Source organism: Epinephelus moara, chromosome 5, assembly GCF_006386435.1.
Source record: "Epinephelus moara isolate mb chromosome 5, YSFRI_EMoa_1.0, whole genome shotgun sequence".
NCBI lineage: Eukaryota > Metazoa > Chordata > Actinopteri > Perciformes > Serranidae > Epinephelus > Epinephelus moara.
In genome coordinates, this window is record NC_065510.1 from 11,013,157 (window position 1) to 11,032,983 (window position 19,827).

General features: G+C 40.4%; 2 protein-coding genes across 2 annotated transcripts; both read left to right on the forward strand.

Annotated features, from left to right (window-relative positions):
- Positions 1-1,217: 1,217 nt before the first annotated feature.
- notum2 (notum pectinacetylesterase 2) lies at positions 1,218-11,148 on the forward strand. The gene is made up of 12 exons (XM_050044624.1): positions 1,218-1,644; positions 1,793-2,198; positions 2,380-2,432; positions 3,044-3,139; positions 3,244-3,304; positions 4,212-4,324; positions 4,452-4,554; positions 4,962-5,150; positions 5,312-5,412; positions 7,305-7,452; positions 7,554-7,601; positions 8,160-11,148. The coding sequence occupies exons 2-12, from the start codon at positions 1,795-1,797 to the stop codon at positions 8,461-8,463; spliced, it is 1,620 nt and encodes a 539-aa protein (XP_049900581.1). The 5' UTR covers positions 1,218-1,644; positions 1,793-1,794; the 3' UTR covers positions 8,464-11,148.
- A 1,540-nt stretch (positions 11,149-12,688) lies between these two features.
- rps15a (ribosomal protein S15a) lies at positions 12,689-19,173 on the forward strand. Its single transcript, XM_050045061.1, has 5 exons — positions 12,689-12,753; positions 13,690-13,827; positions 14,627-14,706; positions 15,886-15,971; positions 19,042-19,173. The coding sequence occupies exons 2-5, from the start codon at positions 13,695-13,697 to the stop codon at positions 19,133-19,135; spliced, it is 393 nt and encodes a 130-aa protein (XP_049901018.1). The 5' UTR covers positions 12,689-12,753; positions 13,690-13,694; the 3' UTR covers positions 19,136-19,173.
- The last annotated feature ends 654 nt before the right edge of the window (positions 19,174-19,827 follow it).

A 19,827-nucleotide genomic window follows, 5' to 3' on the forward strand; every position in this document is an offset into this window, starting at 1 on the left:
TGTATTGTTGCCGTTTTTTCTGTGTCAAGTATTTAACACACACAAAACCTTGGGCACGGTTGTATTAATACATCATTCATAGGAGAGCTGTAAGCAGGGGCGTAGCTTTCGTTTCAACTCTGGGGGGCACACATATGAAACAGGGGTTTTGGGGGTCATCCCCTCGGAAAATTTGAGCATTATTTGCTGCCTTCTGGTGAAAAATTCTGCTCAGATTAGTGCCTTTTCTGCATCAATTTATGATGGAAATGTATTTAATTTTGTCAAAATAAAAGTCTACTCTACTACTTTCATGTTTCCATTGGGGGAGGCGCTACAAATGCACGTTTTAAATATTGAGGAGAATGTGATGTGTTCCCTGCACATTATGTTCGTAACAAACTTATTTTAAGCCAAACCATGATGTTTTTTCTAAACCTACTCACGTGTTTTTGTTGCCTAAACCGAAGAAAGAAGACTTAAAAACTAAGGTTTTTTTTTTAACCTACGCTCCGAGTTTATTTTGCAGACAGACTGCATGCATTTAACAAGCAGATATTGCATATTTCCCATGACACAATGCATGTAACGTGCATAACTTGATACGCTGCCCCTGAATGTCAGAAACTGCCATTGTAGGAGAGCGTCATAGTTTGACGTGTAGGGCCACTGACCAAGTGTCAGTATTTGATGAGTGGGAGGTGAACGTGTTGTTTTATTAAATGAGCAAAGACTACAATTTTTTAAAATTTCAATCATTGTGTATTATTGCTCAATAAAAATATTGTTAGATAAAAAAGCCCAGTGCGTATTATAAAAAACAAATGCCATTGGAAATTAATTTTTTTAAGTGGCTTTAAAAGAAGAAACTAAATCAAACTCTTATACTTGGTTTGCAATGACAGTTCTCCAGTAGATGAACACATACATGGAGGAACTATTATTTGGCAAATTTCTGTTATTGTTACTATAATATGGAGACTTTTTAAATAAATTTTGGGCTTGTGCCACAGTTAACTAGTGTGTCCACCACCTTTGCCTTGAGAGTGTCCGCTGAACTGTTGACCATGTGGGAACCTTACGGTACTACTCATTCCCGTGTCGCAGAGCGTTGAGGTGTGTGCTCCAATGACCTCAGGGTCACATACCACGCAAAGGGGCTACGCAGTTATGCTAACCATGTAGATGTTTAAATCAAAACAGTGGCAATCAGAGGTGGACGTTGGGAGGGAGAAGAAGAGAGGCAATAGTAGGGGAAAGGAGAGCTCGTTCTTGAACCGTGGTCAGATGGGAGAGAGCTAAGTGGTGGGTGTGTGTAAAGACTTGAAATATGTTGAAGAGACGCGTGTGTTATCTTTTCTCCTCGCCACTGGCCGTCCGGTACCTCCCCTCGTGGTGTGTCGTCAGCAGTTTATCTCAGGGCCTGGCTGGAGCTGCAAAGGAAAATGGGAGGAAATCTGATCCATATGGTGGCACTATAAAGCTCACCGCTGATTTGCAGGCTTCATCAAAACCTGGTCAAGGCTTCATTACTACTCATGACTGGTATCCTCCTCCCACACCTGGTCACTGCGCTCTGAAGCTTCTCACTCTCTCCTCAGCAGCAGTAGTCGTCTGCCTGACCCCTGGGGTGCCTCACGATTTTCATAGACTCCTCACAGAGAAGTAAGTAAATTCCCAACCTGATAAGTGATTTAGTTATGGACAGTTAGATTATATGGAAGATGTTATCCAGATTTCATGTTTTGCATATGCATGTATGAAGTCAGATTATGATGCATTGCATGTATCTGTTTTTCTTATGTTGCCTCAGATATGAAGATACTAGGCAAGGTTGCTTTCTTGCTTTTGCTTGGGGGAATCTGGTGTCAGAACAACCGTAATGCTAAAGCTACTGGCAAGTCCACCAAGAAGTCTGCTGGGAACCAGGGAGGTGATGTTGGCCAGCCTGCCCCTGTAGCTGACCTGACTCCTGGAAGCACAAGAGGCACTGGGGGCACTGGAAGCTCTAGAGGCACTGGAAGCACTGGAAACTCAAGAGGCACTGCAGGCGCTGGAGGCACTGGTGGCACTGGAAGCACCAGAGGCGCTGCAGAAGCAGCTGAAGCAGGGCAGGAGGGAGCTGCCGGAGCTCAAGAAGCTGGACAACAGACGGATGATATGAGGCTGCACTTCCTCAAGAACACCCAAGTTACATGTAATGATGGAACAGCAGCTGGGTGAGATGTTCTGGATCTCATATGTTCTCCCTCTTGTTTTCCTAAAACTCTTATATTTTGAGATTTGCTGTCTGTTTGCTGATTAATAAAATGACTTTAGAAACCACACAGAGCATCAGTGTGTCCATACATGGCTGCTTTATCTCCACCATCTCCTCATGCCTGTTTATTTGTGGTACAGGTTTTACCTAAAGGAGTTCAGAGGAAGCCGCCGATGGCTGTTATTTCTGGAAGGTGAGTATTTAAAAACCCAACTGGTTAATTTGGTCCCCAAAGGTCAGCTTGTTTTGGCGTGACGCCCTCATTGGAATTTTGATGGGGATGTCATCTTGTCTTGTCATCTTCAGTTTTTCTCCTTTTTTGGTTGCTGCCTGTCACTTTGATAGACTTAGGATGGGGGAAATTTATGTGGATCGTCCTCCAGCTCGACTTATGTGTGTATTCTGAGAGCATAGGAGGGGTATGCGTCACATTTCCCAAACACAGACATTATATCTTGCCTTTTTTAACAAGATTTAGAGTGTATTATTCTGAGCATTAAAGCCTAATCAATTGGTTTTGCTATATTTTATTAAGTTAGATTCTCTCCTTCGATATAATATACGTCAAACCACTTTGCACAAGCTGAAAGTCAATCAACAAAACATCTGCTGACAGCTTGCAAATTAAAGGAATCATTCATCTTTTTGTCCAACTCTGAATGAATATACAGTCTTGTTAGCAGACCGGGCTGCAGGTGCATTCCTTTCCCTCTCCATTCCTCACGAGCCTCTGTGATGGGCTAACAAGGGTCCCCCTTGCTGTGCCTTATGTGAACGTCTAATATTAGTCCCTATTATTTTTAGGTGGCTGGTGCTGCCACAGCAAAGAGACCTGCGATTCCAGGTACCAAAATATACCCCGACTAATGAGCTCATCAGGGTGGCCCCAAACAAAAAGAGGTAGGTCAGCCGGTCATGTTTAAAAATGCATGTCATAAGTGTTTTACGTAATCTTTAGTGAGACAAAAGATCATCTGCCTGATCTCTGATTGCTGCATTTACAGGGACTGGAATTTTGTCTTCTCAAGCAGAGGAGAACCCACACTGGCATAATGCAAACATTGTGTAAGTATTGTGTCTTATTGTGGCTACTGGAGTTGTTACATACATACGGACTTTATTTATAAATGCTTGTGAGACAGGACTTGCTGGTCTACTGCTGCCTCCAATAGTTATTTGTTTGTCTCATTGTGTGACTTTGGCATTTAAAAGGGTTAGCTCAGATTCACTAAAGTCACACAATAACACAGGGAAACTAATGGATCACAGCGGTGGTAGACCAGCAGCTCTCATGTTCAGCAAGAAAAAATTGCAGTTTTTGTCAGCGGAGTCTGGTGGCTTTGACGAGCGTATAGACGTAATGGGCTGTCTGACGGAAAGGTAAAGAAGTGAAAATACTCTTAGATGACTCTTGAATGGGACTTTTTTTTAGATGGCTACATTGCGTTTGCTGCTGACTTCTGCACTTTGCAGCTTTTGTGTCCACGCTCGTGCCACTTTTCAAAACGGGGGGCTTCCCGATAGACATTTAAAGTATATGATACATTGACTCTGGATAAATACCTCATACAGCCCCACTTCAAAAAAGTCCAAGCTATTCCTGAAAAGATGCTAAAATGCCCCCTACAGAATTGAGAGGAACTGCAGAGTCTTTGTGTCTGTGTGTCCTAGTTCACGTTAGACATGATCACTTGATCCAGTGTTAATATGAGTACATTGATTAGTGCAACTGTAAAACAAGACCTTTTAAAGAAACTGCAAATCTTATGAGCAATAAAATGCACATTTGCTCAGTTCACTACACTGAGGGGTTTTGCTGCTTCAGCATTACTTGGTCTGCTCATAACGGCTAATACAGCTCTGCAAATTTCTGATATATGACTGAAAAGTTGACTTTCTTGGAGGAGAGATGGAGTTGTTCTGATTGCCTCAAGCTTGAGTCTAACAAATGTGATTCTCTCCTTTTCTGCAGATTCATCCCGTACTGTTCCAGTGATGTATGGAGTGGCACTGGGCCTGCCCCGACCCCTCCCCCAAGGCCACGACAAGGCAGAGAGAAAGAAAGGGACAGAAATACAAATACAAGTAAGTTTCTTTCTCCCTCATACCAATGACAGATCTGTGCCTCCTTTGGTTATAAGAAAACACGATTTATCTATTTTTCTGTTCAGTGTTGAGCTCCCAGTCATTTGATGTGTGCATTTGTTATTAGCTGAGTACACCTTCATGGGAACCCTGATCATCCGCGAGGTCATCAAAGACCTCATCCCCAAAGGAATCAAGCAGGCCAAGGTTGTCATGCTGTCTGGCACAAGGTGAGTTTGTTTTATCGCCTGCCGCCTGGTGCTTACCGCAGCTTTTGGACAAGTGCCTGCATCCTCTGTACCATCTGGACCAACTCTGCACCTATCATTAAACAAGAGAAGCCCTATTTTGGTCGCATCCTCTTGTCAACAATAAAGATGTTTACAGTCAACTGTGAACAATGACATAATGTCTATTAAAGGGCCTTGCCCTGTAATGGTGAACATTCCTCCCAGGTTAGCAACATGGTTGTTGGGTTCCCCCCGAGTCCTAAAACAGGATCCACTGTCTGAATGCAAAGCTGCTAAATTTTGATGTCCCTGCTGTAAGCTGGCATGCACTGTCATTTTGATACCCTTAGTGAAAATTACACACTCGAAGCCAAACTATTTATTGATTGTCTTGGCTCTCCCTGCAGTGCTGGTGGAACAGGTGTTTTGCTGAACATTGAGAGAGTGGCCAGTCAGCTGGAGCAGCTCGGCGCAGAGGCTCAGGTCCGAGGCCTCGTGGACTCTGGGTGGTTTCTAGAGAGTAAACAGCAGAGGTCACCTAACTGCCCTGAGACTATTTCCTGCTCACCTGAAGATGCTATCAAGATAGGACTCAGGTTAAGTCATGCATCCTCCAACACTTTCATAGGCCAGAGGCAGAATTTGAAAATCTCTATTTTGCCATGCAGTACTGTTGTATTTTGTCTTTATTGTGTAATGTGTCAAAGTGACTGAGCAGTAGATTTGTATATATTGACAGTGTGTGTTGTTTTCTCAGGCTGTGGAATGGGGTTGTGCCTGATAGATGTCAGCAGCTTTATAAGAGAGGAGAGGAGTGGCAGTGCTTCTTCGGCCACAAACTGTACTCAACCTTGACCTGTAAGTACCGGCTGCAGCCTCATAAATGTATCATGATATTGGATTAGTATGCTACAGTGTATATTTGACTTGAGCTGTCCAAGAGAAATGTGCACTGAAATATGTGAGGTGTGAGTTTAATTTACTCAGAAGCTGAAAAGTGAACAGACTTGCCAAATATACCAGTGTGGGTGATTTTCATGCTTTTACCTCAGCGGAGGAAGTATGTGGTCTAGGACATCTGCAAGTCTTGGATCAAAAACCCAAAAGAAAAAAAACATGGTTTGCAAATTTCAAGACAGTTTTTCCTCAATTCCTGGACAGCTGATATTTTGTAGATCTGACAGCCTTGGCAGTAGTGGAAACTCACATCATCACAGCTTAGTTTCATCACAGCAAAGCTTAAGTGGACCAACCCAGGCCCATGAAAAACCCTGTCACATGTAACCTTAAAGGTACAGTAGGTAACATTTATAAAAGTAACTTTATGTAATATTTGCTGACACTGACACTGTATCTTGACAGTGGGCCATGAGACAAATAATCTGTGGAAAAACTATATTTCTCTGGCTTCCCCCACTGCTCCCAGTGTTACTTGATGTGTTCACTGTTGTGGGTAATGCATGAACGGCGACTGACAGAATCCTCCTGGCTCTGATTGGTTGTTCTCATTCACAGCGAATCCTTGCAAATGCCATAGGAGCACTAGAAGGAGCCAGAGGGACACAATTTTCTGTCTCATGTACCTCTGTCAGGATACAGTGACAGTTTCAGCAAATATGACAAAAAGTTATTTTTTATAGAAGTTACCTCCTGAGGCTTTAAAGCCCTCATATGTGGAACTTGACAGTTTCTGACTCTGGCAATTCTGAGCTCTACTATCGTAAGAGGCCCCGGGGAGAAAGCAGCACAGATTTAACTTGTGGGCAACACAACAACAAGCTATCTGCAAAGCTGACACACTGTATTATCTTCTTATAAAGCTGATAAGACAAAATTGTCAGCAAAGAGTTGCCTGTTTATACATCCAAAAGTTACGCAGCAAAATTTGTAAGTCCAATAGTCACTTTCCTTTTAGCTCTGGTTTTGGTCTCCACCAACTACTGATGGCGCTTTGCTGCTAAATGCTTCGCTGTGTTCATCAGCTGGCCGCTAACTTTATCTGTTTTTTCACTAAAACAATCTGTTTTATTCTAATCTGCTTTAGTGTCTCATAGGGCTCTCTTTAGTGTCTTTATGTGACGCAAATTGTGAAAAGGACACGGTTAAGTTTTGGCGATGAAACTACTTGGTTTGTTTTAGAACAAAGATCATAGTTTGGGTTAAAATAAGTATGCACATGAGTGACATAAATTACACATTACATTAAAAGAACGCTGACTTTTGGCTTCAAAAGGAACACAAACTGTGGTCTCCTAGGTGAAAGTCTTCTTTTGTTTGACTCATCCACCTCCCCTTCTTCCCAGCCTACACGGACTATCTTGCTCTTAGCATCAAGTATTGCCACGGAAGGGTTTACACTAGAGTCGAAAGCCCGGTGCGTCTCATAAAGACACTGAAGAGTGCCTTTGGTTTCAATATCACACTGTGGGGTGTGACAAAGTGTCAGTATTTGAAGACATAGCAGTGAGAATGGGCTGGCTGAAAATGGCTGCTCGCTGCATTTGGAAACAGCGCTGATGAGAGCCGTGAGACTGAACCAAAACAGTAAATTTGTGGGTAGTAAAACCAAAACAATAAGCAGAAACAAGCTATAAGGCTCCGTAGGGGGATTTTTAGTTTGGTGACAGTTTTACGTAGGTTAATCACTACGAGCATCCCATTTTACATTGCACATAGTCATCTGACCTATTGTCAGTATGAATATATTGATTAGAGCAACTTTAATAGTGAACTCTGTGTTTCCCCTGCAGCTCCTCTGTTTGTAGTGCAGTGGCTGTTTGATGAGGAGCAGCTGCGAGTGGAGAACATCTACATGGGAGGACAGAGTCTGTCTGAGGAGCAGTGGCAGTACATACAGAACCTGGGCAGGGAGATCAAGAACTCACTGACTGATGTCACGTAAGTTCCCAAAAACCTGTTTAGAAAAGTAAAGTGATAACAGTAGATCTAATATGCACCAAGTCTAGAAATTGATGTATTTCTCTCTGTGTTTTTGTCAGGGCTGTGTTTGCTCCGTCCTGCCTCTCTCACACAGCCATTACCAGAAGGTAAGAATGGATACTTGACTCCTGTGGTGGTAATGCACTTTCACGCCTTCCACTTTATTCTCGCCTCCACTAGTGGTCATCGCTACCTAGTGAGCTCATGCTGCTGTTTTTGCTTGCTCGTTCATCATGCCGCATTCTTCGTGTCACCAAATGCCATTTCACACTTTCCCTAACCCCTCGGTACCCCTTGAACACACTCATTATTTTGCTGCAGGGATGGACACTGATGGGTCAGAGCAGTCTTTGGTAGTTTACAGAAGTTAGGTGTATTTATTGAGGGTAATGATACCTTATGGGAGGAGCTGAAGGTCTAAGGTCATTGTAGGTAATTTAACAGTGGCTGTTCTCTGATGTAACACACTTGCTGCACCAAGATAATGAGCCAAAAGTGGCCAGAGCAGATTGCAAACCCTCAGGGATGACACTTTCCTGGTTCTCACTTTCTAATCTCATCCTATTCCTTTGCTTTCTGCCAACATTTTCCCTCACTTTTTGTTCTTTCTCAAGATTTCCCTCTGTTTCCTAATCCCTAACTTCCCTGTCATATTGTTCCTCTAGTAACTGGATGAGTTTCCAAGTTAAAGGCACCTCTCTGCCACGGGCCCTGCAGTGCTGGGACAGGAGTCTGGAGGCAACACGCAACAACAGAACTCCTGCAAAAGGCTGTCCTTTCCACCTGGTGGACACCTGCCAGTGGCCCCAGTGCAACCCCACCTGCCCAGCCTTAGTGGACCAGGCCACCCAGCAGGAGCTCACCCTGCTCCAGATGCTGGTAGCCATGGGCCTTGACCTCCAGAAGCTGGGCCTGGATCCCCAGGGAGATGCAGATTCTCTGGCCAGCATGGTCAGCAATGGTGGCTAAGTGTAAATGTGGATAGCAGCCTATAAGAGAAAGCCATGCAAAGGCTTGTTAGAGGAGAGAATGGGTTGAAATTTTATTGTAACCACAGAATTAGCATAGAAATCTGGTTACTACGTCTCGTGCTGCTCAGCATTCCATTATGCTTCTTGTGTCGTCTGTTAAATAGGTGACTGGTGGGTATGTCACTGCATCTGAGTCTGAGTGGTTTGGCTAGTGGACACCAGAGGAAAGAGCTTTGGGTCTGAATCAAAGGTGTTTCATCTGTACTAGTTGAATTAGCTTTGAGTTTTAGCGGGTGGCTGGACATACGGTACCTCCTACAACATACTTTCATCCTGATCACTCTGCATGAAAACCAGACTTCGGAGCATGGCAGTAGAGTTGAATACTTTTAATTCTCTACTTGCATGATGTAGTGTGACTTATATCTGTTTTACAAATTTCACGTGTGTTCACTTCCTGTCAGGGCTACAGCAACATTACCTACGTCTCCAACCATAGTGATCAAAGTGCTTTTTCATCTTTAAGTTAGTCAATGTTACCTCACTTTCAGTTACCTTTGTACATATTGTTAATTGTACTTACTTTTACTTTTGGTATATAGTGTTGTTAATCATTTTTATTATCACCTCAGTGTCTGAGTTAACTGTTAGCGGTGTTAGCTACTCTTACGTGTTGCATCACAAAAGTAAGGTGTTGAAGTAATATTCTACATTTGGCAGTAAGGAAATAATTGAGACATTAGTAGCAGGATTTCAGGTACATTTACTATGTCACGTAACGCATTACCACCCAAAATAAGGTGTTCATTTGTTATCTTTGTTTCATTCATCAACGCTGCCCCACTTCTGCCAGTGCGTCACCAGCAAAAAAAATGTCCCCGACGGGTTTTGTGTCTCGTCACGTCATTATAAGCTACATTATAGAAGGGCGCCAGTGATGGGCACATCTGGGTGATGCCTTCAACGTCTACAATGTATCCCGTGCTGCTTTTGCGTCTAAAGGCTGCCTCTTGTACACAAACTCTCTTTCTGTTGCTGTTGCAGCTGACTGGGAACTGGCAGGTGGGTCTTCCAGCTCCGGTGTATTAATTTGCAATCATCATAGTGAATAACTTGTATGTCAATCCGTTTGCTGTGCTAACCTCAGCATTTGTCTATTGTGTTTCATATGATAGGCCTATAAATATTAATCCCTCTCTGATAATTGATCAGATTTTGATCCTTTGTCTGCCTGTCCATCAGTGTGTCCATTTTATAATGCCTGGTCTTACTTATACAGTTATTTTGGCGAAAGTAACGCAAAAGCAGTGTAACCTAATACTCCAGACAGACAGTGATATTGTAAAGTAGCTTATTAGTTTCAAATAAATGCAACTAGTAATATGTAATGTATTACATTTTAAAACTTGTCCAACACTGCATGTCGCTCATACCAAAAATATTATAAAGCGACAGTACATCGTCTTGCGAAAGTAAGCTAACCACCCTCTTCATAAACTTGACGTTGCTTTTCTTTATTTTAGTAGCCAGCTGGGCTAGCTTACTGGCCAATCGCGCAATTTAAAGACACTGAATGAATTAGCAAAATGATCAATACACAAATGAATGGTAAATACTAATCACTATATGTACAACGCTTGCTGTGAAAAGTGAAGTAACTAACTTAAGGACAATAAAGCGCAGAGGTGAAGGTAATGTTACGGCAGAGTTGTCATGAAGTAAACAGACATGAAATTTGTAAAATTAATATATGTCATGCAACATTGTGCGAGTAAAGAACAGAGGCTCTCACAAAATGCCACAGGCACAAACATGTTGCTTTGACAGGACTCATAAAACACATTTACACACCATATACTGTAGTTGTTAATTAGCTTTAAAGAAAGATTTACTGATGCTCTTTCCAACAGTCATACTTTTATACATGGTGGTTATTCATGATGTGCTACATTTTGAGTATTCTGATTTTTATAGAATAAAATACAACTCAGAACACCAGAAAAACTAAACTCATACTCACTCAATAGGTTTTTTTGCACACACAGTTCCAAAGACACTGATTGTGATTTTTGTGACTTAGTTTTAGTCTCTAGCTCCTGATGCTATCCTAACTTATATATATATAGTATTACATTATATAGACATATTTTATGTGCATGTCAGACAAAAGTGTGATTAGTTATTGATATTTTTCTGTGTAGGCCAGCAGGAGTTTACTTAATTCACCAGTTAAGTGTGATAATTAGAAAAAAAACTTCCTAAATAAACAATAACGCTGTGGTTCTTCACCGCTCAGTTCTCAGCATAATCTATAGTGGCATACATGGACACAATACAGACTATGTATTGCAATCCTTTATTGTTATCAACATTTAAAACGTCTTTCACAGTGTAATGCTAGTTTTGCAGGGCATTTACAGATGTTACTGTATGTTTTATTTTCATCTATAGGTACTGTAATAACTCTGTCAACCCATTAGAGTGTGACAAGAATTGTACCTGCTGGTAACAAGTATCAGACTAAGTTGTTGCTCATGTTGAAATGGGGAATAAAGATTTTAATTGGCTCTGACGACATAGACTTTTGTTGTTCATCCAGTGCTGTTTATGCATTCTCTTGACATCTTTGTTATGACGCAATCATTATCTGTGAGAGGGTGCAATAAAAAGATGCATTAGGCAAGTCCTTTGTTTTCTTTCAGACTGACAGAGATAGAGAGATAGAGATAGATAGAGATAGAGACTGGTAGAGTTTCTGTTAGCACATTGATAGCTACCATCTGTGGAGCCACAGACCTGCACTCAGTGGGCTTTGTGTTGCTTTGGATGAAACAGCTGGTATATGACACTTTATCTGTGTGACATTTGCCGCTAAAAATGTTCTCTTTTCCTCTGGTTTCTCACAAATTACCCAAACAGTTGTGGCAAGGCCAAATGAAAGGATACATACTGTATGTATGCAATTATTCATCCTCATCACTAGATGGCGCTGCTTAAAAATATGACACATATTTACTGATGATTCTGCACGTTTTTGTTGCTGACATGGGGATGCAAATTTAATTTTTTTTCAATTATTTGGCATAGTACAGCCTGTTCAGAAAGGTTCTTTGGTTATAAATGTATTGAAATATACACAACAATACCTTTCAGATGGATTCTTTTTTTTTTTTTTTACTGACAAAGTGATAATGTACAAAACATTAAGTAAATAGCAACAGTTCATGTAAAAAACAAATATGATTTACATTATAAAATGACAGCTTTTAAAGACAATGATATATATCAATCAAACAAACAAACAAACAAAAAAGATAAGCAAAAAGATAAACAGGTGTACATACATACAAAAAAAAAAAAAAAAAAAAAAATCAGTTAGAAGATTCAGGGAAAAATGCCCCATTTTCCAAAAGCTTAACACTTAAAAAGTAGGAAGTGATAAAGAGAACTGTTTGTGAATAAAAAAATGTAGCATTTAGAATAATGAAATTAACTGGATATTCAACAGCACTATTTTCTGGATTATCATTGTAACAAAAAATATCCCTAAAGTTAAGGAACAGAAGTTTCAAAGAGGTGAGGCTCCAAATCTGTCCAAAATCTTTTAGATATTTCACATTTAAAACAAACAAAAAAACAAACAAACAAAAAACAATTATTTGAGATATAATACTTTTAAGTACAAAGATTAAATCAAAGAAACCAGGTTATATAAACCTTTGCGGGACAAATTTAAGTTACATTACTGAAAACTTGGTAAATGTGCAAATACTCTTTGTGTCTTTAAAACTGATAACAACCATAAAAGCACAAAAATTAAATGATAGTTAAAAAACATTTTATCACTTACAGATAACTAAGAAACATTAATATTTTCCATGGCATGCTAAGTTATTTATTTAATTTTATCTTATCATTATTATCATTACTATTTTATTACTTTCCCTCCGCTGTTGTTAAACATTACATTTCCATTTAAAACTTACAATTAAGATTTACAATTAAAAATTGAATTTCTAAAAAAAATAAAATTTAAAAAAGCACTTCCTGTGTAATTAACTTTCAGTCTTGTATTGTAAGATGTCTACATTTGTTTACTATATTGTTGTTCGCTTTGAATTTATGTGAGTGTTGCCTCACTCACATTAATTAATTGTTCTGTACATTTTCATTAAAAAACAATCGTGTCGCTGTGTAGATCATCTCGACTTGAAAAACATCTTGGATTTTCCCCCATAATGCATTGCCGGTTGTTGCCACTTCCTCTTTCCGCCATATTGCAGAACCGGTAAGATGCCTTTTTACACTGTCACCTTCAATCTTTAAAGTATCTAAACCATCTGAGTGTTAAATGTCCCACTAATGTGATCATCTTGAAGCTAAAGTACATATTAATGATTCGAGATGATTATCGTCTCGATTAGAGAGACGAGTTAAACACAATTGGACTACAAATTTCATCCATCCGAGTCCCTCTGCTCGGCCCCGGTGATCGGTGCGTTCAAGGCGCCTTGATAACTGTTAGCTTTGCGAACACAAAAGTGTCTTTTCACTTATTAAAATAACACCTCTGAGGTGTCAGTTTAAATACGTGTGTAAAAAATGTTGTACACTATCGACACTGTGGTGACCGTTGTTCCTGACAGTGCCTTGGGGATGCTTAGCTTTGCCAATGTAGTCGGCTAGGCTAGGTGGCTAATATGTGAGCTCGTGAAGGACCATGCTTTTGTGGGAGTCTCTACGTTTTACTCATAGTGTCATTAAAGGAAACGCCGCGTTACCTGTTGGCCGTAAAACTCGGCTGGTATTAGAAAATTAAGCTAATGAACTGACGTAGTTTGCTAATGTTAGCCAAGTTGCTAACACCTGTATGTTTGAATGGTTTGCGTCGTGACATAATAAGGGCTAGCCAGGCGCTGCTAACTGAATACTGCGTTTTCACCTCTTGTACCTTCATTTATAATTTGTAGAGGAGATATGTGTGATGTAAATGTGTCCCATTAAGAGCAACATCATGACCCTGCTGAATAATATCTCTTTGGATGCATGAGAGCCATCAGTTGGTCTTCATCTGCCAAACTTTGACTGTAATGTAATGGTGTGGGAACACTGGTCAAACAGTCCCACAGAGGAATATGAAAAAAGGCATCGGCAGGTTATCTTTACTTCAGGTTCACATATGTCACTGTAAATACTCAATGGTCATCTTTTTTTGTGTCTGCAGGCATCATGGTGCGCATGAACGTTCTCGCGGATGCTCTGAAAAGCATCAACAATGCTGAGAAGCGTGGGAAACGCCAGGTCCTCATCAGGCCCTGCTCCAAGGTTATTGTGCGCTTCCTAACCGTCATGATGAAGCACGGTAAGTGGCTGATCTTCCGTTTGACTGAGGGGGGTTTTGACATCATAAAATAATGTGGCCATATGACAGTGGCAGCACTCTGGTCTTAGTATACTCACTGTAAATCTGGAATGAGGTGCAAGTTTCAAAGGAGTGTACAGTTTGTCAGCATCTACACAACCAATGTTAATCATTCAGTCATCTGTAGCATGGAATCATATATGGCACAACTCCACTTAAATATGATCCTGTCAGCTCCTCTAACTTGTGCACTGTAATGTAGTCCTTTTTGCATCTTCTTAAATTGTCGGTTGCTTCTTTATAATTGTCCATGGTGTCTGGTTGTGGATTGATTTAATTGTCCACACATTCAAACCTTCATAAGCTGTCCACATGGTCGCTCCTCCTGAACACGGGCAGCAGTGATTCACACCAGGACTAGTACAGCATCTCATAATCCCACTGACACACCAGTCTGTATTCACTGTAAAGCACATGCCTCTCCGTTCGCCAGAGTCCTGTATAGTAATAGTCAAGTGGTTGAATGGCGCTATCGAAGATCCAGCAAAGTTTCAGTGAATCAGAGGATATTAAGAGTTCCTGATATCTGGTTGGAAGCTAATGAGGCACAGAGGTCCAGTTTTCATCTGCGGTGCCTGTGCAATGGCTAGCACCTCTTTGGCAATGCTGCTGCCCCCAGAGTTTTGAAGAGTGATAATGGGTGTTGAGCTCTCTATGGGATTGCATCAGAGACAACAAGCTCATTATAGTGTGATGTGAGCTTTACTAAATGATTCTTCTTTCTCTCTTGTACCTCCAGGTTACATTGGTGAGTTTGAGATCATTGACGACCACAGAGCCGGAAAAATTGTCGTCAATCTCACAGGCAGGCTGAACAAGGTAAAGTCTCATGTGACCCAGCTCTGCAGTTACCTGTATGCTGCTGCTATATTAGCTGCTAATGCTAATTGTGTAAGAATAAGCTGTGTTGAAACTAGGGTTAGTGAATTACATTTTGAATTACACTACAAATAAAGCTCTACCATAGCAACCATTCCCAAGTGAATAGTGGGATACAATGATTTTTGAAGTCCAGTATTGAGAGGCAAAATAGGCTGTGATGTCATCACTGCGGGCAGTTGAGCATCGTCAGTGTTTAACCATTAAAAGTGCTTGTTTCTGTCACTAACAGGCTCAGATTGTCATTAGAAGTGTCTGACAACATTACAGAAAGTAATGAAATGTTTTTCTAAACCTTTCACTGGTCTGTCTGTTATTATGACCCAGTCTTGCACAAGGACGAGTCCCGTTTTGAATTCTCACAAGGGCGCAGGAAAGTGATGGAAACATTGGTGAGAGTTGGAGAGAGGGCTGCCTGTCAGTATGTTGTGTTGGAGTACAGAAAGTTTAGTGTTATCTAAAGGATTTTCAGTGTCATGGCTGAATATTTAGCTGGTTTTGATGCTGTCAAAGTCTGCGAGATTTTAGATTGAGACTTCTCCTTGAGCAAGACTAGGTCACAGTAACAAATGTACCAGATTAAGTGAAAGGCATTTCATGTATCTGTATTATCCTGATAATTTTCTGTAATGTTGTAACACACTTAATAACAAATTGAACCTGTCAGTAGCAAAAACAAGCATTTTTAATGACTGTGCACAATAACCTATAGGGATTATATTGCGGCCGTTTCTGTGGTTGCAGCAGTCTCTCAATACTAGACAAATCCCAAAAGTTGTAACCTCTATTAGTCACTTAGACACAAACATGGGAAAATAGAGTTTGGGTTAAAACACACTGATGTTTCCCTTTTAAAAGAGCCCTTAGATATAAAATGTTACTTTTATTGAACTCATTACTGTAACAGTGTGTTGCCCTTGCACATATTGGTAGTATGATAATATTTTACAGAACACCTGGCTTGTTTTTGTGTGGAAGGTGGTAAATGCACAAGTCTTGTAGTTGAGGGGAAACTAAAGCTTATCACAGATGGTGCATCCTGCAGTGCACAACCTCTAGCTCCTTGTTCCTGCTTGTGTGAATGTGAAGTGATAATCAGTGTTTATTTTTATCTTCCAGTGTGGTGTGATCAGTCCACGTTTTGATCTCCAGCTCAAGGATTTGGAGAAGTGGCAGAACAACCTGCTTCCCTCAAGACAGTTTGGGTAAGAATCACAAACACCAATTTCTTAAACTGAACAGTGGCAGTAATGTCGTTATGAACTGACTGAAGAGGAGATTTCAGAATTTTTTAGTCCCACCGGTGTCTAGTTATGCTCTTTATCAGTTACTGGAGTGACTTGGTTTTGTGCTCAGCCTGCCTGCTGTGATGCTCGCTTTTGCTTGGTCATCCTGTGTGGATGCTCTAGTTTATTTGGTATTTCATTCAAGAGATTTGAACGTAGTGTTGTCAGTGATTTTGTGCTCAGAATCCCAATAAACACACTTGAAACAGTTGTAATGTAACAAAACTTAAGTGCTTAGAACAATACAAAATTCCCCCGTCTTCTCTACAGTGGTCAGTGGTGTCTTAAATGAAAAAGGATAAGCTTGGTGTTTTGATCAGTGGTTGACACTGGCACAGAGCCAGTGTATGTGCTAGTAGGTCGCTGGAAGTAGGTAGGAATGAATGAATCGAAGTCTCTCAGAAGCTGTGCATGTCATTCTGACCTGCAGGCAGGGATTACTGCACTGCAGATGAAGAACATGAGATACAGCCTCAAATGATTTAATTTGTCAGAACTAGAAGTTAATGTGTGGAGAGTGAGCAGTGTTCATGCATCGCTTTTATGTACCCAACACTTTCTGCGCCACAAGGCTAAAATTGAAATTACACACAAGACCTTGCTGAGGCATTAAGGACTTGTATGTTAATTTGACTAAGTAAACCAGGGCTGTGCATAGACGTTTTTGGACACACACACACACACACACACACAGACACACACACACACACAGACACAGCCCTGGTGCTACAGAGGTTGAAAGTTTTGTAGCATTAGTATAAAAGTAATAGTAAGTCCTCTGTAGTTTGAGACTGTTCAAACTCTGCGTTCAGGGTAGTTAGTCATTTTCCACGACCATTCAAATAAATAAAGTGCTGAAAAAATACAGACATGGTTTTGAATAGCTTTATTATGATGTATGCGCATAGCGTGGACACAGGATTAAGGGGTGCTAAAGGTCTTAAGAGCAGGTATTACAAAAACACATCGATTGTTGAAAAGGTTTTAAATTTAGTGTTAAAAATATAGTGTTTCACCTATTTTACTGGGATACAGGCTGTTTGTGTAGCTAACAAAGTCTTAAAATATCTAAAATGAAATCTTATAAATGTCAGGCCCAGATAGCCTTATTCATTATGCATCAAGAATCAATTATTCTCAGACAAGGACATTTAAATCTAGTGATAGTTTTGACTGGCAGTTTAACACTACTGAAACATGGACAGTTTGACCACCTTACAGAATCACTTCACAAGATTTCGAAAACATAAAGCATCTGAAATGGTTTCAAAGTTGCAAAGACGACCCCAAAAAGTAGAGTGCCACGAATGCGAAAGGAAACTGGTATTTCACACGTCTAAAACGAGCTTGGCAATTCAAGTATTCTTTTTCTAGCTTTATTGGCTAATGATGCAGCCTGCATGCTGACAAAGAAGAGGACAATTGCCACATAACTTAAGGTCGTACCCCATCAAAGTTTTTGTTTAATCTCAAGTATTTTCACTGAGGCTTCGATGCCTAAAAACGGGTATACGGGACAGCCCTAATTGCCACAAACATTTCACCTAATTTCATTCATCCATCTTTTCATTTGTTTTTGTCAAAAGAAGTCGAGCTCTTCCTCATGAAAATCTACATCTCCGTGCAGCATTTTTATAAACTCATTTGTCGCCTGCATCCAGGCAGTGATAGGCTATGGATTCACCTTAAACAAACAAGCGGCTCAGTCTCGCGCAGACATCAGAGTTGTATGGCACGGGTGCTGCTGCAGTAATTTCCGTTCATTGCCCAGACGATGCGACATGCTTCCCTGTTTAAACCCATTTACTAAGTTGATGACAGACCACCGTCACACTGAACACACTGAATTGCTGTTTTTATGCAAGTGTTCGTTATCTTAAGAGAAGTTATTGTATTGCTGAGGTGCAGGAACGTTTATCTTTGTGTAGCTACAAGAACTATTGTCAATACATGGTACTGAAAGTGCTTTTGTATAGACGTCCTGTCGTCATTATTACAACAGCTAAGTTGTCTGCACTTATTGGTGCAGCCCAAGATAATTTTGTTTATTGTAGATGTGCTCATGCAGTCAAAGGAGTATTAAATAGTCCTGTGTGAAGTCTTTGTTCTGCATTGAATGTGCATTTAAGTGGCATTTTTGTTTTGTTTGAGGATGTAGCAGACGACAGGAAGTGGCACGTAAAGCTCATGAGAGGGAAATCACATTCATGATTACAGGATATTTTTTAAGCTGGCAATTATGCTTTTCCCAGCAAATTAGCGCGTTTATAACCAAAAAGACTGGTTTTCTCACAGTTTGATGTTTGTTGCCTGTAGACGATCATTAACACAGTGTTGGTCGTGGTTGGTTACTTTCAGAGTTGCAGTTTTATTTGTTTTGATTATCTTGATTTGTCTGGTCCCACTGTACTCGAAAAAGCTTTCCCATCTGATGTGCAAAGCTTTTAACCAACCTGCCTGGAGTTGAGTTAACTGTTTATCTGTGGAGCTGTATATGAGGCAGTCTGAGATGCTCTAAACACCATCATATAACCTGCCGACTAAGAATCGACCCACTTGTACACAGCTTTTCCTCTAGAGTACTTAGAGGAAATGGAGGTTACGAAGTCTGTTTTCATTGCAATTATTACTTTGGCAAATTTACTAAAAGGGCAATTCCTCATAAATGTAATAGAGTTTGGTCAGTTGATTAAATGTGAAGGTGTTATGTTGCTTTTTGGAGTCTTTTCAGTGTATTGTATTTTGGGAGGCCTCATTATGTTGCTACTCTACACAAACTAGACAGACAGCTGGAGTCGAGACAGTATAAAATGTTGGATTGTTGCATTGCTGCTGCTGTCGGCTTCTCCGTTTCTAAAGACTGTATTTGTATGATCTATGTAAAAGATGTTGAATTACATGTCGCCCACCTCCTGTCTGACCTCGAGCACTTGGCAGTGGTGATGTATGCATCTGAGCTGTATGGTAACATGCTGCCTTGTCTCCGCAGATACATTGTGCTGACCACCTCAGCTGGCATCATGGACCACGAAGAGGCCAGACGGAAACACACAGGAGGCAAAATCCTTGGATTCTTTTTCTAAAATGTAAAGAACTGCAAATAAAAAACAACCAGGTGAAAGCTGGCAGTCTGCTGTGACTCATTTCATACATACATACCGTGGAGAGACGGCTTTTAAAAGGCTGCAGCTTTTGTCAGAGGTTCATAACAGTCCTTTGGACGAGACAGAAATCCTTGTAGAATAGACCAAGCTGCTGATATGTTGTGAATGTCTGATAAGGACAGAATTCAAAGTATGTACTTGTATGAATACTAGAATTTTGTTAAGCATGGTTTTCCCTCATAAGTAGACAATATTGTCTGGTATTTTTAGGTCTAGTTTTTAATTTAATTTTAATTAAATAAATGTTTTTCCACACTTAGTTTTAGTTATATATTGTAACCTTGAGTCAGAACCTATGACCCAAAAGTCAAATTTATAAGTGAGGGAAAAAATGGGACTTAAATTCAGGTTTATATCAGCTATGAAAAACATCAGCACTATAATACAGTGGTCTTTAAAGCAACCTGAGACGACATATATAAAGCCAATAGCTAATGTACATTCAGAAAATATATAAAGTAATTTGTTGGACTCAATTAGCCAATGTGTACATGAGATGCTCTTCAGACTGAAAGCGCAACACCAACTTTGAGTACATATGATTCAGTGATAAATGGAGATGGAAGTCTATCTGTGGTCACTGCTCCTCACCTGATTCAAAGAGAATAAGA

Excerpts from the sequence above, each read along its gene's own strand:
- notum2 (XM_050044624.1), top strand. The coding sequence starts at position 1,795 with ATGAAGATACTAGGCAAGGTTGCTTTCTTGCTTTTGCTTGGGGGAATC. Across the intron at positions 7,453-7,553 it reads AACTCACTGACTGATGTCAC|GGCTGTGTTTGCTCCGTCCT; the intron begins GTAAGTTCCCAA and ends TGTTTTTGTCAG. Across the intron at positions 7,602-8,159 it reads CACACAGCCATTACCAGAAG|TAACTGGATGAGTTTCCAAG; the intron begins GTAAGAATGGAT and ends TTGTTCCTCTAG.
- rps15a (XM_050045061.1), top strand. The coding sequence starts at position 13,695 with ATGGTGCGCATGAACGTTCTCGCGGATGCTCTGAAAAGCATCAACAAT. Across the intron at positions 13,828-14,626 it reads AACCGTCATGATGAAGCACG|GTTACATTGGTGAGTTTGAG; the intron begins GTAAGTGGCTGA and ends TTGTACCTCCAG. Across the intron at positions 15,972-19,041 it reads CTTCCCTCAAGACAGTTTGG|ATACATTGTGCTGACCACCT; the intron begins GTAAGAATCACA and ends TTGTCTCCGCAG.